General features: G+C 43.6%; 1 protein-coding gene and 1 long non-coding RNA gene across 4 annotated transcripts in view; one reads left to right on the top strand and one right to left on the bottom strand.

Annotated features, from left to right (window-relative positions):
• Positions 1–27,112, top strand: part of LOC140613084 (uncharacterized) — a 37,363-nt gene that overhangs the window by 6,116 nt on the left and 4,135 nt on the right. The window lies entirely within an intron of this gene.
• The window catches only part of PIK3CG (phosphatidylinositol-4,5-bisphosphate 3-kinase catalytic subunit gamma), a 34,865-nt gene continuing 19,151 nt past the window's right edge, over positions 11,399–27,112 (bottom strand). For all 3 annotated transcript variants that reach the window (XM_072791546.1, XM_072791545.1, XM_072791547.1), the window contains exon 11: positions 11,399–14,679. In XM_072791546.1, the coding sequence (XP_072647647.1) occupies positions 14,401–14,679 (279 nt within the window). In that variant the 3' untranslated portion in view covers positions 11,399–14,400. The remainder of the gene's footprint in view (positions 14,680–27,112) is intronic.

The raw sequence follows: 27,112 nt of genomic DNA, 5'->3' as shown, positions 1-27,112 counted from the left end.
TTTCATGTTATTTACAGAACCAGAGGGTTGAATTTAGAAGGCAGGGCCGCTAACGAAATGATGAGCTTTTATCGAGCTTTGCAGGTGAGCTGATGGGAGTTCTTGCTTACACAAATCCTATGGTAATTTGGATTTGTGGTTCCATTTTCCTTTTAAGAAGAGCAAAGTCCAGGAAGGATAAGAATCATTCATCAGCGATAAACATTTAAAGAACTTGAGCTCTTATGTTTCAGAAAATTTAGAAAGCCAGCTGATTCACGAAAGTCTTTTCATACCTAATATTTAATCCAGATTAACTAGGGAACATGATTTTTCCCCAAATGTGAACCAGAAAAAAATACAAGTAGGAGACTTAATTACTCTTTCTCTGAAGGAATTCCAAAGATTTCACATGGTGTCAGGCATACAAATGTTTGATGATCATATTGAAAGAGAAAGGACATTATCTTGAAAATAGATTGGGTACTTTCAGCCTTGACCTCATGGCACGTTAAGGGTTGAGGATGACTTCAAGTGGACTTGGGGAGAGTGTTTTGGAGGCCTTGCTTAGTAAGGGAATCTGGAGTAAGTGCTGTTGTGGCTAACATTTCTTTCTCTTGCTTATACAAGACTAGTCAGTATTATAATTGTACTGCCTGTCCTGATCTAGGAAAAAGAATCAGGCAGTCTCTTCCATGTTTTAGAACGATATCCCCTTTCCCAGTGTGATTTGCTTGATTTTCATCTGCTCTATTGATGTTGGACATGGGGAAGGATCTTGAGACCAGGATATTCAACCGATGCCCTAAAATGTTAAGAGTCCCCAAGGAAGAAGTAAAGTAGACCTCCCAAGTTAAGCATCCTTAAATTAGAGCCAAAAGTTAAAGAAGCAGGCTGATTTCTTTCAGATAACAACCCTGGTTGTTATGGAGATGGGAGGGGGAGGAAACAGGAGGATTGTGAAATGTGCTGTGGAAGAAGGGGTTACTTATATAAGCTGGTAGCTCATAATATACCCCTTAAGCTAGGTAGGAATCATTCTCGAACCTGGCTCCCATGGTACTTTGGGAATTTGGTATCAATAATTTCCTAAAATTCTGCAAAACTGATGGTTCTTTTTTTGGTAACCTTACCCCAAAACTCTAAAAGATCACAGCTAGAGAAAAAGGCCCTGGAATTGACACTAACCTCCACTGTTCTTTCCCAGGTCATTTTTATTCTGATCTGAACATGGCTGCATTGAGAATTCAGCTTCAAATCACTTATAATGATTAGTGAGTTGCCTGAGAAATCCCCATCACCCATCCTGGTATACATACACTATGGGACTTCCTCCACTTCCCTTTGATAAGCCAGTCTTTGCAAATGCTTTAAAAGATGCCAAAAGCCACCTGGGCTTATTTTTCTCCTAGAACCAGGCAGTAAAGATAGACTTGATACTACGTAATTGTAAGCAAAACAAGCTCAACCATTGCTCCTGAGCTACAGCTGCAGAGCCCTGGCCTTGACCCTTTAATGAATGGCCCCGGGCGGGGGCGGGGGAACAATCTTCAGGCAGCTTCTGGGGAGGGTGCGTGTGCGAATTTCTTTAGAAAAAGGTTTCCAGGGAAACCATATAACTTCTATTTTTTTTTTCTTAAATGTATTAAGCACTAAACGTGCCTGCTTGTGCCTGGATTTTTCACTTGAAGTCAGGAGCTGCTGAAGAAGGGTGTTTGCATGAAACACACCTACATAGCCAGAAATCATTTTTATGCTTCCTTCACTAAAATGTCACTTGCACACTCAGCTGGGGAGAATTAAGTGACCTGGGTTCATCTGTGGGGTGAAAGCTAGGGAAGATGAAATCTAGTTGCTTGAATTGCCTTTCTTCCGTGTCAGCATGATGGTTATTGAGAAATGATAGTCATGTCCTATGTCCTTTAGACAATGTAGACAATAGAATGTCTTTCTGTATATTGTTTAATATGTAAAGAAATATTCAAAAAGTAAAAAAAGAAAAATAAAAAAAATAAAAAAAATAAATAAATATTCAAGCAAGGCGCACCCGGGTGGCTCAGCGGTTGAGGAGACGTCTGCCTTTGGCCCAGGCGGGTCCTGGGATCGAGTCCCTCCATGGGGCTCCCTGCAGGGAGCCTGCTTCTCCCTCTATGTCTCTGCCTCTCTCTGTGTGTGTCTCTCATGAATAAATAAATTTTAAACAGTCTTTAAAAAAAAAGGAATATTCAAGAGGAAAAACCACATTAAACTTGGCCAAAGTGTTCCTACACCTACATATCCCGTCTCGCGGCCAAAGACCCTCAGGAAGCGGGCGCGGTACTCTGCCCCTGTCTCCAGGGGAGTAGAAGCCGCCACGTGGCCCCGCCCCCCTGGTCGGAAATGATTGGCCTAGAGGTGGACAAGCCGAGCCAATCATAGCCTTCTTGGAGTTTAATTGGACCGTGGAGATGCTGGGGGTTCAAGGTAGACGTTGCCACCGCGGGAGGGCTGAGGCGGGCGGTGCTTAGGGACCTGCCCGAGCCCGCGGAGGAGAGGGGTGCGGGCCCGGACGGGGGGATGCGCGCGCGGAGGAGGAAGGTAAGGCCGAGGGACGAGGGACGGAGGGAGGCTGGAAAGCCTCGATGCTTTTTTAATTCCTATTTCTTTGGGAAGCTTGGATGTACTTTTTTTTTTTTTGGATGTACTTCTTGATTCAAGGTTTTATGAGACAGATTCATCTCCTTAAAATAAATCCCACTTTGTTCTTAAGTTAGAGTGGATTTTCTGTGACTTCCAGTGAAAAGGCCTCTCGTACGACACCCAGCTTCGACCTCCACGGGCCTGAGAGGTGGGTGCGCGGCCCTAGGGAGGCTCTTGGCGCCGGGTGGGGCCGCCTGCAGGAGATGCGCTTGGCACCCCGTGGTGGGTTCTGGTGGCGGTGTCCACGAGGTTCCCCCAGCCTTTTTTTTTTTTTTTTATGGACCTGACCCTGACCAGGCTGGCCAGAGAAGGGCTAGGATTGAGGAGGTTCAGGATGGTGCCGGAGAGGGAGACTTCTGGGGTTAGGGGGACGTCAGGTCCCACAACACAACAGTGGATGTAGAAGGAACCCGATGCAGAGTCTTGCTCCACCTCTTCTTTGAACAAATGAGCATCGTGCAGCCCAGAGGGGCTGACAGGTGTGGAGCCAGGACTCCTCACCTCCAGCAGGGTGTTCTGTCCCCAACCCCGTTCGCCCTCTAGCACTTTCTTTCTTTTCTAAAGATTTTATTTATTTATTCATGAGAGACACAGAGAGAGGCAGAGACACAGGCAGAGGGAGAAGCAGGCTCCAAGCAGGGAGCCCGATGCGGGACTCGATCCCGGGTCTCCAGGATCACACCCCAAGCCAAAGGCAGCGCCATAACCGCTGGGCCACCGGGGCTGCCCTCCTCTAGCACTTTCTTCATGCACAGAGTATTTAGATTCCTTTGGAGGGAAGGAAAAAAAATTCTCTGCCCTCTGAGTGTCTCCAGCTGGGCCTAGGAATGACCCCATAAGACAAGTTAACCGGTGAAAAGCATACAAGTCTTATTAAGTTTTAAGGTATACATGAGGGCTTTGTAAGAGAATGAGGACCCGCAGAAGTGACCAGAACAGAAAGCTTTGATACCTTCTAGATAAAGAAATGGTACATTTGGGAAGAAATGGCAAGGCAAAGGAGTTTGGGGCAGGGGCAGTAAATTGTGGGGCGGTGACTGAGAGATACGTTGGTGCGGGAAGCCAGTGGAACATGAGCATCATGTTAGTGTATTTGTACGGATCCGTCTCGGTGGTGATTCCCACGCCTCTGGTGATAAGGATGCGCTTTCCTCCTGATACGGTGAGGGCGGGCATCTCTCTCAGGGAAGCTTTTATGAAAGGGGGACCCCAAAGCATTCTTCTATCTGCTGTTTCTCAAGTGTTTCCAGTTAAAAATAATATGCCAAAGTGGCATATCTTGGGGTGGCATATTATAAACTCCTTCACCTGAGTTCTTCCCTTCTGCAAGGTTTTCGGAATACACCTAATCAAGTACTTATACCACATATACAGCTGGGGATTTTTATGGTGCTTATAATGAAATTAGATGTTTATTTTAATTTTTAAAGCAAGTTGGGGAAAAATATGTGTCCATAGGTGAAGGGAATGAGTAATTGCTTCCCCCCCCACCCCCCACCCCAGTAGACCTGTATGTATGGTGTTTGTCTAACTTCCAAGTAACTTCTCTTAGCCTGTGCTTGTTCTGACAGCAAATAAGCCATGATAACATACCAGGGTCACCTGAACTTATTTCACATGTGTAGAAACATGATAAAATCTAAGTTTTGTCTTTGTAGCACAGGACCCCTTAAATCACATTGATTGCACATATGATTTCCAAATTTACTTTTTTTTTAAATATTTTATTTATTTGCGAGAGAGAGAGAGCATGAGCACAAGGGGGGCAGAGGCAGAGGCAGAGGGAAAAGCGGACTCCCTGCTGACCAGGGAGCCCGATGCGGGGCTCAATCCCAGGACCCTGGGATCATGACCTGAGCTGAAGGCAGGTGCTTCACCAACTGAGCCACCCAGGGCCCCCTCAAATTTACTTCTTAAAATGTTTCTTTCTTGATCCTTATGTACTCTGTGGGAGGTTACGAGCCACAGTTTTGTTCTTGTTATGCCTGTGCTGTGTGTCCTGGTTCACACCACTCTCTTGCCTCATCTGTTGCAGAGGCCTCTGGGGGAACCCATGTATTGCATTTGCTTCAAAAAACTGTCTCTAGAATTCCCTTTTTATTTTGCAGTGGACAGGATTTTTTTTTTTTTTTTTGCCAGCTTTGTGCCCATTTCTCTTTCTTTTAAAAACAGCACTTGGATTTTCCTTTGAGGACCCAGCCCTCTTGAGTGAGTGGAGTTTGGGTAGGGCTGCCCCCCCCCCCATCCAAAGATGGGCACTACATTCCCCTGGCCATAGCATTTACTTTGTTAATGGGGGGTGTTCATTATCCAGAAAGATTCATCTACCAGAGCTCTGGTGGAACTATTGGGGAAGAAGCCCTCTCTTCTCACAAGGGACCGAGCCTAAGCCCCTGGGATGGAAGTCTTACTTGCTGATGGCCAACTTTGCCATAGTATGGAGAGATTCCCCATGAGAAAGAAGAAGGGGAAAGTAGTCCTGAGAGATGATATCATTTATTCTTTGGCACCAGCTGAGCCTGAAGCCAGATGCACCTCTTTACTTTCCAGTCGAGTGAACCAATACATTCTCTTTTGCTTAAGCCAATTTGAATTGGGTTTCACTTACTAGCAGCCTAAAGCATGCTGGCTAATGCATGGCCAAAGCTGTTGTCCTTAAGCGGCATTCGTGCTTCTCTATTGCATGCAGAATAAGTCCTCCCATTTTTGGCTTCAAGGCTTTTTATGATATTCCCCATTTAGCCCCTGCTTTCCATTCATTTGCCATACAGCTGACCCTCCTGGGGTGGTGGGTCTTTTTTTTTTTTTTTTTCTTTTTTAAGATTTTAAGATGCAGAGAGAGAGGGGCAGAGACACAGGCAGAGTTGAAGCAGGGAGCCCGACGCGGGACTCGATCCCGGGACCACAGGGACCCGCCCCGGGCCGAAGGCGGCGCTAAGCCGCTGAGCCCCCACCCCCGGGCTGCCCTGGACTCTCTACCTGTGTGACAGCGGGACGCGCCCTGGCCTCGCGTCCCCGCCCCCTCCCGGAGCAGGTGGCCCAGAGGCCGGGCCTTCGGGGGCGCCCGCTGCGGCCGCCAGGTGGCGCTCCCCGGCCCTGTTGCCCGGCCCCGCCGAGGCCTGTGCACCGTGTGGACTTGGGCTCGCTCTTCCCGCTGATTTCCACGTGGACGCGGGTGATCCTGAACCATCTGAGCTGCCTGCGTCGGGGAAGGGCGGTGACGGCTGTTGGAACGGCGGCCGTGGGCCTGGGCTCACCTCCCGTGAGTGGTTCTTGGAGTTTCCACTTGGCTTGATGCTTGCCTTGAACTTGCATCTTTGGTTTTTTTCCTTTTTTTAAAAAATTATTTATTTATCATCTATTCATGATAGACAGAGGGGGGAGGGCAGAGACCCAGGCAGAGGGAGAAGCAGGCTCCACGCAGGGAGCCCGACGCGGGACTCGACCCCGGGTCTCCAGGATCAGGCCCTGGGCTGCAGGCAGGTTCTCAACCACCGAGCCACCCAGGCGTCCCTGAACTGGCATCTTTGAATAAGTTAGAAGATAGAGGGGAATGAGAAGAAAAAGTGGGAAAGCCAGTTGACACTTGGTTCAGAGGGCACCAGCGGACTCGCTCCTTCCTCCTCCTCCTCGTCCTTTTCTAGAGTGAAATGCTGTTCTGGAAGGGCTCTCTGATGACCTCGGGTGTTCCTGTGCTCCCCTTCTCTCCTCTTCCCCCCCCTGCTGGGGGCACTTGAGCACAGCTCTAAGATCCCTGCAAAAAAGGAGCTGATGTTTAAAAAAGTTGGATATCAAAACATAAATAAATAAAAAAAAAATAGAAAGTTGGGTATCTATACAAGTATGCAAAACACGCCTGGCGTGAGTTATGTCTTTGTATTTGTATGGATACGTCAAACTTTTTGGTCTGCACGTTTCCTGACAAGGCTGGAAGTAGCAGACTTTATACACATGGATTATTCTTAGATTAGTGGCTGCAGCTGCCGTTTACAAATCCTGGCGATGTTTATGACTCTGCTGTTTTTAGGTTCCACTAACATTGCCAAGCAGCTACTCTGTGCCAGGCACTGTGCTACGTACATTAATTCCTTTGTCTTTTTGAATCCTTTTTTTTTTTTTTTTAAAGATTTCATTTATTTATTCATGAGAGACACACACACAGAGAGAGAGAGAGAGGCAGAGACACAGGCAGAGGGAGAAGCAGGCTCCATGCAGGGAGCCTGATACAGGATTCGATCCCAGGACCTCAGGATCACACCTTGAGCCAAAGGCAGACACTCAACCACTGAGCCACCCAGGGGTCCCTACATTCTGTAAAGTTGATGGGGGGAAAGTTAAGTAGGAATTAGTAGCCTTGACACTTGATTCCAGGTCCTCTAACTTTCCATAGGTCCAGAACCCATGGATAATGTGCATTGATTAGACTAACTCATCAGGGAAGGATGTTATTTTAAAGCTATCAAAAAAAAAAAAAAAAAAAAAAAGCTATCCTTGGGGGCGCCTGGGTGGCTCACTTGGTTAAGCATCTGCCTTCCGCTCAGATCATGATCTCAGAGTCCTGGGTTTGAGCCCAGGTTGGGCTCCCTGCTCAGTGGGGAGCCTGCTTCTCCCTCTCCCTCTGCCCCTCCTGCTCCTGAGCTCATTCTCTCTCAAATACATAAAATCTTTTTTTTTTAAATTTTAAAAAACGTTTTAAAAAAGATTTTATTTATTTATTCATGAGAGACACAGAGAGAGAGGGGCAGAGACACAGGCAGAGGGAGAAGCAGGCCCCATGCAGGGAGCCTGACGTGGGACTTGATCCCAGGCCTCCAGGATCACGCCCTGGGCTGACGGCGGTGCTAAACCGCTGAGCCACTCAGGCTGCCCAAACACATAAAATTTTTTTTTTCCAAACACATAAAATCTTAAACAAAAAAGGATACCCTTGGTATCTAATATTGACACAGAGCGGAAATTATTTCTCCTTTGAAGTCCTCACGGGAAGACATCGTATTTAGAAAGTTACTCAGATTTCCATCAGTTCTTGGAGAAGTCAGAGTCCAAGGATGGTGCCTTAGAACTTCTTGTTTTGATTTCTGGAGATTCTTCAGCCTTTCTTAAGAAGGAGCATGGAAATGGTGGCTTTCATTTATTGAGCAACCTGACATTCTAGCTTCACTTTCATTATTTCATTTAATCTACAGCAATTTTGTGAATGAGGTACTACTGTTTTCCCAGTTTACAGAGTAGAGAGCTAATGCTTAGATTAGACAAATCTTTTTTTTTAAAGATTTTATTTATTCATATGAGAGAGAGAGAGAGAGGCAGAGACACAGGCAGAGGGAGAAGCAGGCTCCATGCAGGGAGCCTGATGTGGGACTTGATCCCAGATCCTGGGATCTCGCCCCGGGCCAAAGGCAGACGCTCAAACTGTGAGCCACTCAGGTGTCCCTAGACCAGTCTTTCAAGTGGACAATGTGTACCCAATTTGGAATGATCCAAAGCCAGAGCCACTTAACTACTCTTTACTGCCTCACCTGCTCTAAACTGTCCCTGTGGCATCTGGCTTAGATTCTGAAGGGATTATCCCCACATCGCTGGCTTACAGGCCACTCTGCATCCGCAGCCACACACACTTAGTCCACATTTCCATCATGATATCTCAAGTCTCCGCAGATTAAAGGAATCAAACTGCTCTACCATTTGAAAATTTGCAGAATGTGCTTTGTCACAATGAGCAATTACTGCCTAAGTAAGGAGTTGCTTCAAAACTGAGTTCTCTCTTCTGGTTTCCAGAACCATGGACTGTGGAGAGCAGAGCCAGTGAGAGATCAGGGATTTTCCCAGTGGAAGCCCTCGTTATTTTATAGATGGGGTGTTTGGTGGCGATGCAAAAAAGACATGAGGTGGGGGTGCTGGGGACCAGTGTGGCTTTGGCCACCGTACGCTTCTGGTACTGGGAGGTGCTATTGAGCCACAAGCCTGCTCATGGCTAGAAATGGTGGTGGTCATGGCAGGTGCATCTCTGAAGAGAGTAGGGACCCATTTTAACACTTAAGTGTGATCAAAAGAATTTGGAGTTTGATTCGGAGTATGAAACCTCTTAGAGGACTGTCCATCCGGTATGAAGTATGGAGAAGTGCTGGTGAGGGGCTGCTGGTGGATTCTATACTCCTTGCTATGTCCCGGTCCCCATTAAGTCCTCCAAACCAGATGACCAGTGCATTATGAACCCAGACTCAGAGGCCAGCTGCCAGAAGGAAAAAGTCCCACCAAAGCAGCAGGCAGTGAGATTTGATTTGTACTAATGAGTGGATGTAAAGAAAAAAAATCTGACACTCCTGGAAAGTGAAAATGAGGCAGTTTGCACCTCCAAGGGGGACCTCATGTGTGAGCTAGAGAGTTCAGTGTGGGCACAGGGGCTGTGGAAGTTTTGTAGAGCTGAGAAGAGCTGGACCCAGCGAGACATCCCTTCGTGACTAAACAGACAGCATCCCTGGAGGCCCCTTTCTCTAAAAGTATTGTCATTTTGGGGGGACAGATCTGGCCCGCCTTAAGGTATGGAAAGATCATAGTCAGGTAGGGTTGGGTAAGGCAGGAAACCTTGACGTAGTCCTTTATATGCCAGAAAGTTCTGACGACAGTTTGGATGTCACCTCTTGATAATTACTGATTTTGCATGATTTTTTTCTCCTTTGAGAAACAAAATTTTCTGAGCTTTTAGTGAGGCTTGATGTAAGCTAAAGGATATGATTATCATGCAGACTGCATTGTTTGTCCAAAATCAAAAGACTATTTTTTTCCCTTTTTAAAAAAGTCAGATAATATAAAGTCGCATTTCCCAAGACGCAAGAGGAAAAAAAAAAATGCAAGGTAAAAAAAAAAAAAGATCATGATTGACAGTTTGGTGTGAATATACTCTCCCAGCCTTTTAATGTTACTACAAACCTACATTTTTACTTGAAAAGGACTGTACCTAATACTGTCCTGTGACCACCTTGTTTCACTCCTCAATAGGTTATAGATCTGCATGGATGTCAATATACCTTATCTTTTCAGGGGCTTCATTGTAGTCCATTGTATGGATGTGATTCAATTAACCAATCCCCTACTGAGGGACTTTTAGGCTGTTCCTGATTTGGGGCTATATTACAAAGATTACTGGTAACCAGTCCTGCCTATAAGTCTTTGCACACTTGTCCAGTGATTTCTAAAGGATAAATTCTCCGATGTGGACTTGATGGGTCAGAGAAGACATATCTTCTTAATTTTGATGAAATTTGACGAAATGCCATACATAAATGTATCAACTTGCTCTGCTTTCAACAGTGTAATAGAATGTTCTTTCTCTCAATTTATCACCAACTCTGGGCTTCACAGATCTTGGCTAATCTGATGGTGAGAGGAAACTTATCTTAATTTGCGTTTGTTTAATCAGCAGTGATTTGGGGTCTGCTGTCCTATGCTCATCGGCCACATGTATTTTTTTGGTGAATTCAGTGTTTTCTGATAAGGTATTTTTTACTTATTGTGTTACTAGACACAATAGATAGTTTTTTTTTTATCTATCAGGTAATTAGCACTTTGTCACATATTTTGCATGCAATTAAATCTTTTTCTGGTTAGCAGCAGAAAATATCAATCAGGTTTACTTACATAAACTCTGTCCCCTCCCACACCCCAAAAAGAAACCCCTACAAAGCTGATGATTGTTAACACTCTATTAGTTTCCTAGGACTGTCATAACAAAACAGTAGAGATTTATTGTCTCATAGTTCTGGAGGCTAGAAATCTGAAGTCAAGGTGTTGGCAGGGCCTTGTTCCCTTGGAAGCTTTTAGGGAAGGGCCCTTCCTTCCCTTTCTGGTCTCTTCCAGCTTCTGGAAGCCCCAGGTGTCCTGTGGTTTTAGACACTGTAATCTCTACCTCTATTACATTCTCTCTTAAGTATAGCAGTCATTGGGTCAGGGCCCACCATCATGACCTCATCCTTAGTGTATTACATCTATAGAACCTATTTCCAAATAAAATCACATTCACAGATATGGGGGTGGGGCAGGGGTTAGCATGTCAACATATCTTTTTGGGGGACACATTTCAACCCATGAGAGACACCCATAATGAAGGGTCTGCTACTGCCACCAGACTATAAACTCTTTAAGGACTGAAGCTGGGTCATTTTTGGTCCATATTCTCATCCCCAGTACTCAGCACAGAGTCTATGGCAGACACTCCATAGGGATTTCTTTCTTTATCCTTTTTTTTAAAGGTTTTATTTATTTATTTGAGAGAGAGAGCATAAGCGGGAGGGAGGGGCTGAGGGAGAAGGAAAAGCAGGCTCCCTGCTAAACAGGGAGCCCCCCCTCCACCACATGTGGGGCTCAATCCCAGGACCCTGGGATCATGACCTGAGCCAAAGGCAGACACTCAACCAACTGAGCCACCCTGGTGCCCCTCCATAAGGATTTCTTTAAGAATTTGACTTTCAGGAATATCTGAAATGCCTTCAGATAATTAATTTCTGAAAACCTTTCAGAAATTAAGAGATGTGTACAGAGGACACAAGGGGTCAATTCTTTCATTTTGAATTTACATTGAACAATTTCTCATTAAAAGGCAAATGCAGGTGGGGAGACCTGGACCATCCAGAAGAGGGAATATCTCAACTTTCTGAAGGAGTATGTTTGCAAAGGAGTGTGCTTTAAGGGCCTCTAGCATCTGTCCTAAAAAAAAATGAGTCTTTGGAAATATGCAGACGAGTACACAGACTAGAACCAACTTTATTGACCAGAATTATTAGGTTGGGTTAAACAGAAGTAAGACAGCGGAACCCTTAATAATCCCCCAATATTTTTCTTTGTGTTGTAAAACATAATTGATCATTTACTTCATAGCCATGTACATAGAACCTAGTTTACCAAATACCAGAATTTATTCTAGAAACTTACTTTCTAAATTAGTTTTTGGCTCCTTTCAAAAAATAATTTCCATTTACAGAGGACTCACAGCCTCCAAATTATCCTGCAAACTCTAGATCTAACTTTTTTCTAAAAAAAAAATTTAGCTCCTGTAAAATATATACTTAGTAAAAAGTTACTTTAAAAAAAATCAAGAGCTTTCTCTAGGAATTTCTGTATTTTATCTATAATGTCTCCAGTCCCTCCTACTTTCACCAGGGCTTGTTAAGTACTGTCATCTGGGGCTAGGTCTCAAACGTCTGCTTTGCTCTACTTAAACAGCCATGATTCCAGTCCAAAAACAATAGGCCGATGTTTTAAGTCCTAATGTACAGCCATGGAGATGAGGTATTTTAATTAGAACAGATATAACATTTTGATCTGAACTTGTACAGACCTAGTCCAAATGTGAAATTAAGCACCAAAGCCATTATTCAGATACATAGAGTGCAGCTCATGGGCTTGTGACCTGTGTGGTGACTCATAGTCAGAAGGTCCCATGCTTGGTTTCATGCTCAGCCGTTGCCATCTCGAGTTTCTTAATAATTTTTGAATGGCAGGCCCCACATTTTCATTTTGCAGTAGGCTCTGCAAATGACGTAGCCAGTCCTCAACACACACAAAAGCTGCTTTGACCTGAATCATCTGACTTGTAATCTTTGTTTTCATCTGGCAGTGAAGACTGAGTTGTGGGGAGGTTCCCCCAAATCTCCTCCCAGGGGGAGATGACCCTTGTTCTAGAACATTTTCAAAGATCTAAAAGTTGTGGTTCATGTGATTCACTGGGAATAATGAAGGAAGGAAACACACCTAGGTAATTTTTATCTGCAAGTCTAAAGAGTTAAAGTTCTACTTTCAGTGAAATGTGGGAGAACCAGGCCCAATGTACTGTGTATCAGTGTATTGAAAGAACCTGTTCATTTGAAGAGAAAATAGGTATGCCCATGTGCCAATAAACTAAATATAAATACATTCCTCTGTAATTCTTCTATCAAGACGATTTCAGCAATTCAAATAAAAAGCAGAATTTGCAAGGCCAAGCTTGGCTGTTCTTTATAAGAATAATGAATACATCTTCTTCTGAATTAGAAAGTGTCATTCTTCCTATTCATCTTCAAAAGAATGGTAGGGAATAGTTGTTGTAAAAATGCCATAAAACATCTCCCTTCCATTAATACAGAGGATTAAACATTTCATTACAGGGCATGGTCCCCTATACAGTGGGGATAGAGTGTGATTTTAAAAGGACAAGTTGTCAAGGAAGAGTTCTTTCTAGACCCCTGAGGAGCCAGGGGAAAGGCTCAGCGGGTGTGGAAGCAGTGTTACCAATACCTTCAAAGAGCTTTTGCATATACAAAAAGAAAGATTTGGGCTACACTGAAGTCAAACAGGTATCTATTTAGAAAAAGTTTAAATTAAATATTTATATCTGATTGGGTTTAAACATCGACACTGTTAACAGAGTGATTTCTAGGTAAAGTGTTAACTATATGTAATTTTAAGATATTTTATAAATAATTTAACGATCTTTCTCAAAGGTGAAACAACACTTCCAATAAATAGCAAAAATATTTAGGAGATGAAAAATAGTTTTTAAAGAAGACATTCCAATTTCTACTAGGAAATCTGAAGAATATATCAGAGTTTAAAAGTCCTTTAAACTGAGAGATGGGCAGGGCAAGTAGTGTTCTTCCTAACTAGAAGTACTGTTTAGATATCCAATACCTTCTTCCATTCAAAAAGACAAAACTGCCTAGACTAAAATTTAAAATTAAGGCATTTGGAAACGAATCCCTATTTCCTAGAATGTCCTCTTTAATAGTTAAAAATAAAAAGATTCCACCAAACATTTTTACAGATTAGTACCTAAAGTTCCAGTAACCCTAGAGGAGAGATGGCTTTCCGATTTTTGAATTCTAGGGTAGATGTGTTTGACCCTCAAGGATTTCACAACTTGTGTAAAAAGTTGTGAGAGGGTAGCAGTAAAGGAAGAAGGGAGGCTGGGAGGAAGATAAAAAAGGTAAAAAACCGAGTCCCTTTAGTATCTTCCTGATTCCATTGCTAGTGAAGGCTCGAGTAACTGTATTTGACAGTTTACTCTTGGGCAGAGTTGAGACGAATGGTCTCATCTCTGTTACTCTTCTTCATGACCCCGCAGCCAGACCAGCAGAGAAGGGCCAGGGCACAAAGGTTTGGATTTTCCAGTATGTGTGCGGGCATCTCGGTTGGACACTCTAAAAGAACCTAATTACAAAGACACTGAAAAGACAAGCTTGCCTTCCTTTGCTTTTAGCAAATCACTGACATCTACGGATGCTGGGGGGCGGGGGGGATGTTTGCAAGTGTCCTTCAGGGAACTGAGAGGTTACATCTTTTCCTCTCAAGAGCTTGAGGAGCATGAGAACAACCAAAATTCAGAATAAACCCAGATGAAAATAGATGTCACTAATTATTCTCAAGAAGCACTCAATAATAAGATAGTCAAATCAAAGCAGGCAAGATGAGGAAGTAATTAGTTTGTTTAGACTTAGAATGTTCTCCAACATCACCTGAGACAAATGAGAGGAAAAAAAAAAAACAAAATAACAAACCTGCACATGATTCTAAAACCGAACATTCCTTAAGCAAACAATCCAACATGCCAATATTTTTTTCTGGTGAAGAGTCCAGCTAGGAACAGGGCTGTCTTTCTGAAGTGCCAGCCTTCATAACGTCCTGTTACATTTTTAGATCCAAGTTTGATGACAAACATGCGGACTTAAAGCTTTAGGACACCTGACTTCTTTTGCATTCTAGCCTGGAGAACTAGGCAGAATGTTTCTCTCCTTGTTTGATGCCCAGGACGAGATGCAGGAACCAGTTAAACTGCACAGTCCATCCTTTGTCCCTGCAAACCTCGATCTGATCAAGAAAATACTTCTTAGCTTCCTCTTCGTTCTTCCCCACTGTTAGAGCATCCCGAATATATTCGATATCTTCTTTGCTTGTTAACTGGGGCATTCCCGTCATCAGCATCATGGAGAACAGGATGATCAGTAGGTTTGTGTGGTGGCGAAGGGCGAGGTAAGCCTTAACGCAGACGTCCTGGACAAAGGAAAGGAAAAGGCTGTTAAGGTTGTTGCCGTAACTAAGTAGGCTGAAGACCACGGGGTTGTCCCAGAATTTAGATGGTGTTATCCTGTCCTCATGGATGGAAGCCATCACCAATTAGGCAGGTGCCCCACCTCAGATGGAAGCCTTGATGAGAACATAGACTATCTTTAGTGTTGTTGCCTATGTCCAGGGTGTGCTCAAGAAAACTTATTTGGTGCACTATATTTCATCTTTTCTCTTACTCTACCTTTTATGTCAATTTCTTTCCTAGAAAATTGAGGGTGGAAATTTCTGTAGTCTCTGAAACAGGGTGAGTTCGTTTTTGAACACCATACTGGAAGCAATGAACTTTGTTTAAGCATGTGTTTGCCAAGGGCTAATGGAATCCAGGGAAACGATGGGAATGTGGGGTTTGAGATTTTGTTTTCATCTCTATTTTACAATTTGTCCGATTCTAAGAAAAACAGATGTATTAGCATTTCGTTGATGCTCAAAACTGTTTGAATAAACCTGGTGATTTTCATACAAATTCTAAATACTTAGTGAGAGAGAGGGTTTTAAATGCTTTGGCTCGTGCCTCTTCCAAAAGCCTTAGAGAGGTGATACAGGTGAGTTAAGTCTACTTGTTAAGCAGGGCATGTTTGTGCCAATGATCCCAAAGTATAGAAGAAATTGCAAGGTTCTCAATTTCACAGCATTGAGAACAACTCAATCTTAATATTGTAGCTTGGCAAAGATAGTGTGTTAAGAGAAAACTGAAGTTAATGATTACAGATATAAATATTTCAAATAAAATATGGAGTAAAATATTAAAAGAATAATATACTATCGCCAAGGAGAGTTTATTCTAAAACTGCTAGATCATCAAAAGGTACTGTATTAAACAAAATAAATAAATAAATAGATAGATAAAAAAGAAAAATAAACAAAAAAAGAAAAACAAAAAATGAAAACAAAAAAAAGGCACTGTATTAAAATCCACTTCTGATTTTTTTAAGGTTTTATTTTTAAGTAATCTCTATACCCAACATGGAGCTTGAACTCACAACCCTGAGATCAAGAGTTGAATGCTCTACTGACTGAGGCAGCCAGTTGCCTCCACTTCTGATTTTTTTAAAAAAGTTAACATGTAACTTAATATGTAACTAAAATGTAAAAGATAAAATCGTTAGTATTTACAAATAATTTCACTGACTCCTGGGAACACTGAGTGGAAAAAAGGAAAAAAACTATGGTAACCAGTTTTTATTAAACTAGCTTTTTATAAAATTAATACATAGGATGCTATAAATAGGAACCATCAGTTAGAAGCATAATGAAAAGACAGATGCTGTGAGTAATGGCAACAAAACCCCCCATGATTCCTGGGATAAATACATACACAAAGCATGCAGAACCCATTTTTTTTAAAGTCTAAAAATTTACTGAGAAATTAAAGTCCTTGAATATGTGAAGTGATGTAGCATGATCCTTGGAGATAAGATTGCTTATTATAAAGATGCAAATTTGGGTAGCCCCTGTGGCGCAGGGGTTTAGCGCCGCCTGCAGCCCGGGGTGTGATCCTAGAGACCCTGGATCAAGTCCCATGTCAGGCTCTGTGCATGGAGCCTGCTTCTCCCTCTGCCTATGTCTCTGCCTCTCTCTCTCTGTCTCTATGAATAAATAAATAAAATATTAAAAAAAGATACAAATTCTTCTGAAGTTAATCTATAATGAAATTTCAACAAAAATTCCTATTTGATATTTAAACTCAAGATATGTTTGGAATCCTTAGGGCTTAAGAGAACATTTTGAACAAGTACACTAATGAAGAACAGTGCTTGGCAGGCTAGATACTAAAACATATTCTAAAACTACAATATTTAAAACTCTGGGAATAGCACCTGTTCTTTTCCAAAAAAAGATAAGACATTTTGTAGATGAGAATGGAAAGTTCAGCACACGGATCTGAATACGTGGTATGTGTAATGCGTAACAAAGGTGACTTCTCCAATTAGTGAGGAAAAGATCTATTATTGGATAAATGCGACTGGTGTAACTGGCTCATCATTTGGGGGACAAATAAGCTTACTCTGTGTGGTATGCCAAAAATAAAATTCCCGATGCATTAAAGATCAAACGTAAAAAGGGCAAACATTTAAATAATCCTAGAGGGTATTATTCCCTAAAGGGAAAAGCCTTTATGAAGATGGCTTTCTGAGGTGTGATCTATAAGGTAAAGGTGGAGAGATTATGGAAATGTTATTGAAGAAAAAAAGCTATACACAATGATAGAAGAGATGAATGACAATAGAAAACATATTTACAACACAAGTCACTTCTTTATTACCGGCCTCCAATAGCTCTTACAAATCAATAAGAAAGAGTAGATAAATAGTTGGCTAGATGTATAAGCCAGGGATATAAATGAGAATTCACACTATAAGACATAAAAACAGAGAATAAACATGAAAAAATACTCAACCTCACAAGTAATCAAATAAATGTAACGAAATGAGATGGAAACATTCACCTACCAAATTGGAAAATTAAAAATTTTAAAAAAAGAATAATATCCAAAGCTCACCCTTCACAGGCTGGCAGAAGGTGGGAATAGGTATAATTTTCCTAGCAGACAATTTGATAACATGCATCAAAAGCTTTAAATTACTAATAAATGTTATAGAATTTTGTTGAGGTGGCAGTTACATGACCCGTGCCATTCGTCAAAATTTGAAGAAGTATACATACAAAAAGGCCCCGTTCTGCTGTAGGTGAATTATGCCTCAATAAACTGGACTTCAAAAAGTTTATTGTTTCCATGCTTAAAATTTACCTTTAAAAAAATGGGATCATTTTTGCAGCGCTCGATCTACATGAATATTCATTAGAACATCATTTAAAAATGAAGGAACTTGAAGGTAACCTAGACATCCATCCTACAAGTGGGGGTTGATAAAAAGGATTGATGGGAGTACCTCTAAACGTGTGCTGAGTGCTAAGGTGAGATTGTATAGGAATATTGAATGACCATGTAACTGTGTCTGAGTTAAAAAAGCAGACATAACACATGTGGCATAAGCCCATGTTGGTAAATGAACACAAAACATTTATGTAGAAAAAGACTATAAGGTTACAGGCCAGAATATTAAGATAGTGACTTTTCTTTTTGCTTTTGGATGATCTTGTCTGTGTCACTTGCATGTGGCAGGAAAAGCGCAATGGTAATGGTGGTCATGCCTGTATCATCCTGTGTACATCAAAGCAGGACAGTGTATGCATCGCCCTCTCCAGGTAGAAAAACCCATGGACTATTCTGGCATTAAGTGAGACAACATATATAAGATGCCTAGCACATAGTGAGTGTTCAATACGTTAGTTGTCTCCTTTCCTGCCTGGACGGCAGATCCCTCTATATCTCCTCTCTGCCTACTTGCCATGGAGCTGGAGACTCCCAGACCCAAAAGCCTGGGATATTCCTGCCTCAGCCCTAGTGCATTAGTCTCTTGCATCCTTAGTGACTCCACTTTTGGCCAGAAATCATTACCTTTTGCTCATCCAGAGGACCCAGCAAACTTGCTCTCATTTCTTGGTAATTACACAGGCGAAGGGCAGACTCCACCCGGGGCAACTGGCTCATTAATTTGTCAGCTTGCACAGTTTTCACAAGGGTATAGATGGGGATGCCTTTTGATTTTGAATTAGAGTACATGCTGATTTTTAATTATTTTCGATCCTCTGTACACTGGGGGCTCCAGGCACACCCCTTGCTGTCTGAGCTCACTGTGTAGTCAGACTCTTTAATAGAAAATTTTTGAGAAGGAAAATCAATCCGGGGCCAAGGTATTCTAACAGCAATCAATGGGTGCTCAGTGAATAGTTGTTAAACGGCAACCCACGGATTCACTGGTCACTGTAACACACAGAGACGTGTTCAAGGAAAAGAACCATCCTGTGTCTCTCTTGATTGCCCTCTCATCCACATAAGGCATTTCCCCTGGCTTGAATTTATTCAGTTTTGATTTTCACTGTGTGCGAAGGGTCCTGTCTGTGAGAAAGAAATGTCATCCCCAAATTGCATGCCCCACGCTGGTCAGACAGACACAACGTGTAGACACTGAATTCTCTTTGGCTTAACAGTGGTTAGAAGGGCGGAGTCACACTTCGCTGCCTGGATTCAAATCTTGGCTTTATTATGGACAGGTTGCTTGTCATTGGAGAAATCACTTAACCTCTCTGGGGCTCAGTTTCCTCATCTGTAGAAGATGAGGAGTAGCACTACCCGCTTCGTATGGTTGTGGTGAGATTGAGTGTGTATAAGTGGTGTATAAGTGATGGGCAATTAGCAGTGGTCATAGGAGAGGTTGCATTATTGAGCACGCACTTCTCGACGTGGAGGTGGGTAGGGAGTTGGGGGTGTGTAGTGCCGGGCTGCATCTGCAGGTGTTTCTCCTGCTGGAGGGGCACAGCTGGGCGCTGGCGCCGCTCCCCAAGCCCCAGAAGTTTCATTTCTGCCCTTCCCACTCAGCCCCCGGGTGTGTGAGAGCACCCTGGCTCCGCTGCCTTGGGCCGGAGGCCTGTGGTTTAGGGGACTGAGGATGTGGTCTGGGGAGCTCAGGGGGAAGCACAGAACACAGAAGTGTCTTGCTGGAGCAGTGGATTTTTCCTTTCTGCCAGGGCTGCCTGGCACTGCCCTCCCCAAATCCTCAGTCCGTCCTTCTCAGCTGCCCGGGGAAGGCGGTCTAATACTGAGTGGAGCAGAAGGGATAAAGGAAGACTCTGACCTCAGGAAGTTGGTGTGATGTACTTGTCAACGAGAGTGAATGAGGGGAACGCTGACAAACTGTTCAGGTTAGCCCAAACACTCTCCATGGGTAGTTAATAGGTAGATTGAGCCTACACGGCGCATCAGCTCTTAATTCCACAGTTGGTTCAAATGCCTTAATTATAGCATCTAGTATGGAAGGAAAGGATTGTTTTTACAAAGCTACCACTCCCAAAGGTCTTGGGAACAAAAGAATTCATTACCATTTCAGAGTCAAAACTTCTAGTTGGTTTGTTAACTGGGCCCAATGTGGTTCACCTAAACTGAATACTTTTTATATACAGTCTACTAATTTCTTCACCACCAATGAGCTCTGGCTGCTTTAGACCGTCCAAGGTCAGATGGCATAGGCCTACTTTTTCTTAAACTCCTCCATTCTCATCTAGAACCAAAGTGGAAGTGAAATATTACTGCACAAATCGACAAAAATGAGGAAGTAACCCCAGGACTACAAAACAGGAACTTCAGGGCTGAGAGGAGAGAGAGGAGAGAAAAAAAACTCACAAAGATTCATCAATGAAAGGCAAGGTCCTCACCCACTGACTTTTCCTAAATAGTAAGGCTGCCTCTGTCTGCTAGAGGAAGGCGATCGTGGAGAGAAATAGTATTTCTGTCAAAGAGGAGTTTATTTTGTTTTGTATATAAAAAAAAGACCAATGAATTGGCCAGGCAATGCCTTTAGAAGTTGTTTTGGCAAAATGGGGAGACACTGATTAGCCGACCTAATAATGCAGGAGGAAGCACTTTCTCATAAATCTGAAAGAAGAGTGTGTCTGACACTTGGCTGTACATTTGTTGAGTTTGAATTAGGAATCTTATCTCTAAGGACCTCTTAGAAATGATTCTCAGGCTAGCTCTGTCTACCAGGGGCAGGGCTCTACTGTCATGTTCTCGAATACTTACAAGCTCATTAGAAACCTACAGGTTACAATTACACTGCCCTGCATTAGTTAGTCTAAATGGACTGTATGTAGGGGTGTGTGTGTGTGTGTGTGTATGTGTGTTCATTCTAGCCTGTTCCAAAAAGGATTGAAGGTGGATTATCTGGATACACAGAGGTCAAAATAACATTACTTTGAAATGGGTAGAAAAAAAGAAAGGAAGGACAAAGGAAATGATCACGGTGGGTTTCAGACAGAGACCAGTTCAAACGCTATACATCACAAATGCTATATACCTGCTATGGGTGATCTTCAAATATATCTCTAGCCAAAAGGAAAATCAAACCCGTTACTTCATCCAATGCTCAGAAGATTTTAAGCTACTATTTGTTTAGGAGAAATACAGCCTTTCTAGAAACTACAAACTGATAGAGATTTCGCATGAGGATCTCTATAAAGAGGATGCTTTTTGTAACATGGTGAAAAACACCCTCAGCAATACTCTTTGGGTAGACAAAACAATTCTCTAAAAGAAACTAAACATTGAGAGAAGATGCCAGTTGGAAGGTTATTCCTGACAAAGGCTTAAAAGTCACAGGGGTCCAATATCTTAGGCACTGAGTGACCCTGCGTGCTGGCCGATTAACGCAGCAGCCCAACTCAAGGTCATCTTTCAAGGCTGCTTCTGGGTCAGATTCCACACCAGTGGATTCCAACACCTACCAGTGGCTGATTCTGGACCCTTCTCTGAGGCTAGTTTCTAATGGAGTACTGAGCATCTCCAGGCCTGGAGAAAGGAGGCTGAGCTTGACCTTGTTAGTGGTCCGGGGTGCAGATCCCAGGAGGGAATCCTTTCTCAACTCAGTGTATTATGGGCTTTTCGACAGATAAATTTGTCATCTCCCTGTTGAGCTATTATAGGCCTCCATTACAGTAATTTATGGTTCATCAGTTGAGCTCCAATCGACTTCTTTGCTTTGCTTTCTGCACCCCCTCCCTCCATGCAGCTCTTGCACTGCTTGAAATTGGATGCAAATTTCCTTCCTTGATCCAAATTTCACCACACATTCCCATCTATAACTGTGTTCCATCCATACCCGACAACTGTACTTTTTGTTCCTAAATACTGATACTAATACTGACTTCATGCCCTGGCTAAGGTTATTCTTTCTGCCTGGATGTTCCTTCGCTCCCTGTATCTGCCTAGCAAAATGGAACTGATCTTATCCATCAAGGTCGGATAAAACCCCATTCATTCACACCCCTTTCTATCCCCCAGGGCAGGATTAATTGCTCCCTCTGCAAACCACTTTTGAAATCCTTAGAACAAAGCTCTGTGTGTGTGTGTGTGTGTGTGTGTGTGTGTCTTCCGCTGTGTGCTGGGGCTGTGCTTCTGCTCCTAGTCACCTACGCCCAGCACAGAGTCTGGCACACTCTAAGTAGTCTGCAAACACATGATGAATCAATGCTGGACATGCATAAGTCAAATTCAATTTTGGCAAGAGCGATTGCTTTAAAATGAGGATGGATTGGGGCGCCTGGGTAGCTTAATGGGTTAAGCCTCTGCCTTTGGCTCAGGTCATGATCCTACTAGGGTCCTGGGATCAAGCTCTGTGTCAGGCTCCCTACTTACCAGGAAGCCTGCTTTTCCCTCTGCCCTTCCAACCCACTCATGCGCTTTCTCTCTCGCTGCTCTTTCCTCTCTCTGTCTGAAATAAATAAAATCCTTAAAAAATTTGTTAAAAAAAAATAAAAGGATGGATTAGAGAGCAATCTTATGGGAAGGGGGTTAAACTGTAAAGACATCTTGCCTTGCCAAAGCAGTACCTGAGCTTTCTTGGGGCCTGGCACAGTGCCTGAAACGTATCAGATAGTTAATAAGTGTATGTTGAACTCCTGGGCCTGGTGACTACAACAGGATGGAGCAGGAGGCCCAGAAAGCCGAGCCTGGCAGATTATAAGTATAGACAGCTCTCAGTGTAGACAGATGCAGGGTTTCCGCATGAGGAAGCGCAGCCAGAGGACAGGAATGGGGAATGCCCGGGAGGGGGCCAGAGTCCTTAGAAGTGTCAGATGGCAAGGTCCCTGTGGTCCTGGTGGTCCCTGTGGCTGGAGGCTAGGAGAGTACTTGAGTTACCAACAAGGCAAATGGCAGGAAGGGGCAGGACCCCAGTCCTAGAGGTAGGTTTAACAAGCAGGGCTGTGCTGTAGAAACTGAGGCAGAAGTGGTTAGAAGAACCTAGGATACAAGATGAGAGCAAGATGACTGCAGAGGTGGTTCTGAACAACCCAAGGCAGGACTCAGCATGGAGACTCGGCACAGGGCTGAGCCTGTAGGGCAAGGGGCCTGGGTATATGCCCTGCTGTGGGGACACGGCCACCAGTGGTGGGCACCAGGCAGGGCCTGAGGAAGCTGCCACCCAAGATTAACACAAGGACTAGGTTCCAGACTTCTCTCCTATTAAACGCTTCTTAAGAGTGACATCTAGGGGCAAATGCCTTTTAAGTATGCTCCTCGAGCTGCCTGCTTTGCATAGATGTGCCCCCGCGGGTGTCATCTAGCTCCCCTGGTTTCTTCAGCTTTATCTAACATACATATGCTTAGTGCCTACTGGATGCAAAGAACATCTTCAGAATGCTTGTTTATAGTAGGCCACTTTGTTCACACTCCTTGGAAACTACACATTGAGAGTATGCTATAGGTATAGACTGTGTGTCCTGTTGTCTTGGCGTGACCTATGGACCCCATGGGGGGGTGGATAGGTAATATTTACATTAGTAAGGGAATTGCCACAAAAATGTGAATGGGCACCATAGGGCGCTTACACATTTGTAGGAATTAATAAAACATTAGATTTCATAATTAGGATTATCTCCTCTTCTGATGTGTGGATCTGTGACCTGCATCTCGAAGGCTTACGAACATCGGTGTGGTTGTAGTCTGTCAATCTGCTCCTAAGTTGCTATTTCATAAGCTCACAGGATATGATGCATGCTGGAGAAGGAAGAAGCCCCATGGGTTACCTGCTCTTACTCAGCAGCTCCACCCTTTTCTCCTCCGCACAGCAAATACCTGCAGAGCGCTTGCTATGTCTCAGGCCCCACAGGAGGGATTCAGGTCAGATGTGACCCTGCTGCACAGGCTTACACACACCATGATACCTGCCACAGGTTCTGTGAGGGCACCGTGCAGGGGCGGGGCAAAGCACAACTCCTCGTGGAGGAGATGGCTCTGGGGAATGTCCTGAAGCTGAGACCTGAAGGGTGTTCCAGGGAAAGGGCCACCGTGACCTTGGCCGAGTGAGAGAATGTGGGGAGAGTACCACGGGGTCTGGCTGGAGAGGACAGGAGCTCCTCGACCAGAGCCTTGCAGGGCAAGCTTAGAGGTTTAGATTTTATCCAAAGTGAGGTGAGCAGTTTAGAGAGAGGAACACTGTGTCTGTCGCTTAAGTTCAGTTTTTAAGCAAATCCTGATTAATTTACAACCTTCTAAAAGGCCAAATAATAGAATGAAGGAAAAACACTAAAAGGTTGACAGTGTTCTTTTTTGGAAGGTGGGATAATGGGTTTTTAATATCTTCCTGATATTTTTAATATCTTACTGGCTTTAAAAAAATTTATTACTTTTAAAATTAGGAATCCCATCCGCAGGTTCTTCTATGAAAAGAGGAGGAAGCCAGATTTCATTTGCTAATGATATAAATGTATGTGCATGTCATCTGCGTTCTCAAGTCATTCAGTGAAATTTAAAGCACAGTGAGTCTAAAATAGTCAGTGGGTAAAACGCGGTTTTGTCTTTTCACTCTTTGGGAAGGAAGAGATTTTTCAAAGGAGAATTTATCAACCTTGTTAGCATCGAAATGTTTCTGTTTGGCACCTGGTGTAACAGGATGCTGCTCCAAAGGCTAATAGATGTTCTTGGGTTCAAATAGTGAGTATGCCTTGGTTTTGTGCCCTTTTGTCTGATTACAGCTTGCTTCTGAAGTCTATTATCAATATGGTCCTGGGCTCAACTAAATCTTTTGGAAAAAAAGGAAAAGGGGGGATAAAGCAGGGCCTTCCTCTTTCAGTGTTTGGCCTTCTAGCCTCTGGCCCAAGCTAGGTGTGTTTTTTCGTCTTTGTAGAGAAGGCTTCCCTCATGCTTAACAAAAAAGTGGGTCAGCTTTTCTCCACCCTCCCTAACAGGTTATTCAAATGTGCTGCGTGCATGAATTAACCTTACCATTCAAAATTAGCAGTTCGCTGGAAACGAGGACACCTTTGATTCAAAATGTAAATATATTACACCATCTCCTAGCCTGCCTAAAAATGGCAGCTTTATTATACAAGATCCTGCGGTGCTATTTAGAGAGTTTAGGGATGTACTGTCAGAGCTTGAAGGACCTCATCTCAAAAGGGGAACATAAAACTAAGAAACAGAAAAGCTTCTGGAAGGCTTAGTAGTATGTTAAAAAAGAAAAAAAAATTGTTACAAGGTCTGAGTCAAATAATGAAAAACCTGCTGCTCATTTTTGTTAAGCTGGAAACTTTAGAAAGTCTACGTATGTATAATTGTATACGTGTGTGTGGGGGGGGCAGCTTTTTTCCTGTTGTGAGTGGGGAACGTGGGGCAAAGTATGGGGGTGGGGGGCAGACAAGAGGGGGCTTGAGGGGGGACAGGCAGCAGAGCTTGGGCTCTCTCCTTGCTCTTTCACCAGAACAAAGCTACTTTTTTTGTGTTCTGTATATTGCCCTCTTGCTTGAGGTCTCATTTCTAAGAGGGCTTCTCAACTTAAACGTTGTCAAAGTAAGAAGGCCTGTTGCTGTGTGTATAATGCTGGAGGCTTCTGTGTATTGAATTTCGGCTGAGGTCCAGGTACTGAGATGAGCATCCCACCTCTTCCATTCAGATAATCCCTAAAGATGGCACATGAAGTAGGTCTTCCCCAGGTCACTTTATAGAAGAGGGACCCAAAGTTCTGAATGCATGAATCCTTTGTATCACCTGCAGAGATTCTAAGTAGCAGGCCAGGATTCTGCTCCAAAGCCCAGCCTTCACCCACAGTACTGCTCTGGATCTGTGTGTGAGGCTCCAAGGACATGTATTCACCGGTGCTTAAAGAGTATTAGTGCTCTGAAACACAGACAAGCAAGGCCAGTGAATCTACAAAGGTGTGTGTGTGTGTGTGTGTGTGTGTGTGTGTGTGGTGCACACCTGCCTAGAGGTCACTTAAGTGAGGGGGCTTTACGTGGCTTGGAAAAGCAGCTTTGGTCGCCGAGGACAGAGAAATGGTCCCGGCCCGAGAGAACAGTGCAAAGGCTCCCTGCAAAGGTTTGATGCTTTGGATGGAACCTCTCTGTGGCCTCCCACATCCCAAGTTGTTTCTCATTAAAGCATATTTTGAAGTAAATGATAGAGAAGATTAAAGGGGGAGTGCTGCTAGGATTTTAGGGGTGGCTTGGGCACTGTGGGGTCCATGCGAATAGAAGAGATGGGGGCAGGCGTTCTGGGGAAAACCACTGACAAAAAGAAAAAGAACACATGCCCAGAGGCAAGGGGGGCCTGGCAGGGAGGGCAGGTTCCCAGGCGCCTGCCTCCAAATGGCATGCTCGCAGCTGGGCTTGCAGCTACTCAGATGAACCCCCTCCTCTGGGAGAACTGAGTGTCCCCCTCTTCTTTAAATGGCAACATTCTTCCAGGGTTGGGTTTTTTTTTTTTTTTTTAACCGTTTTCCTCTTCCAGGAAGTTGTCAAGATACACAATTTTTAACTTTAAAGAAAAACAGGACTGAAATGTGTCAAATCCCTGGAAATAGTCTGAAACCCAGTTGAGTTTACACAGAAACACTCCCCCCAAAAATCCTAAGACCATCTGGCACCAGAGATCTCAGTTTCTCTGAAAACACTCCTGGAACTGTGGGAGGGTGCGTCCTGTAATCAAATCGAAATCGGCCAGGAGAACAAACAAGAACAGACAGGTTTCAAAACAAGACGTATCCTGGTTCTTGTTCCACTGAGTTTCAAGGTCCAGGCCACCTCCCAAGGATAACGGGGGACTCAAGAGGAGACTCTGGAAGAAGATTTGTTCCTGAAATGCCAACTGCAAACTGATCTGTGTTGAAGAGGCCTTAAGGCTGAGGGGAGGGGACGGAGGGCTCTTTAAAGGGGACCTGAGGCACACGTGCAGATAATCACTCTTCCTCTACTGATCTGTTTGTATGGGGTATCGTGCCAGTATTTTATGTAGCAATTAGTAGTCATTTAGAGTTCTATTCATTCACAGTTATTAAATTTGCAAGTGGGTATTTGAAATATTTGATAGTCAAAAGTGGATGGAGACCAGGAAGGAATGAAAAAAAGAAAGGAGGGTGTGAACATTCCCCGGGAGATGGGTTGACCCATGTCAAAGCTTGTGTACACTGGTCAGCAGAACATGCCAGAGCTGTTTGTACCACCTGTAGACAAGCTGATGGGATTTCAAATGAGAGGAGAGACTGTCCTTGACACGAGTGAGACGCGTACAGGGAGTGATGCAGCTGGAATGCCCTGTCAGTAATTTGATAAATACACACCTGTAGCAAAAATTAAGAGCAGCTCACAATTGTTTGAGAATCCTGAAAAATACAGGTAAAAATTTTGGCTTTTCTGAGGCCCTGGCTTGAATAGGGAAATGCACATTCAGAGGCTGCACCTGCTTGCTGGGCCTTCCTCCTTAGAGACCCTCTTCGGTACAGGGGCCAGCCTGGCCTTCCCTATTTGC

Source organism: Canis lupus, chromosome 21 (genome assembly GCF_048164855.1).
Source record: "Canis lupus baileyi chromosome 21, mCanLup2.hap1, whole genome shotgun sequence".
NCBI classification, from domain to species: domain Eukaryota; kingdom Metazoa; phylum Chordata; class Mammalia; order Carnivora; family Canidae; genus Canis; species Canis lupus.
The sequence above is the reverse complement of the archived record's forward strand: the minus strand, read 5'-3'. Positions and strand labels throughout refer to the sequence as shown.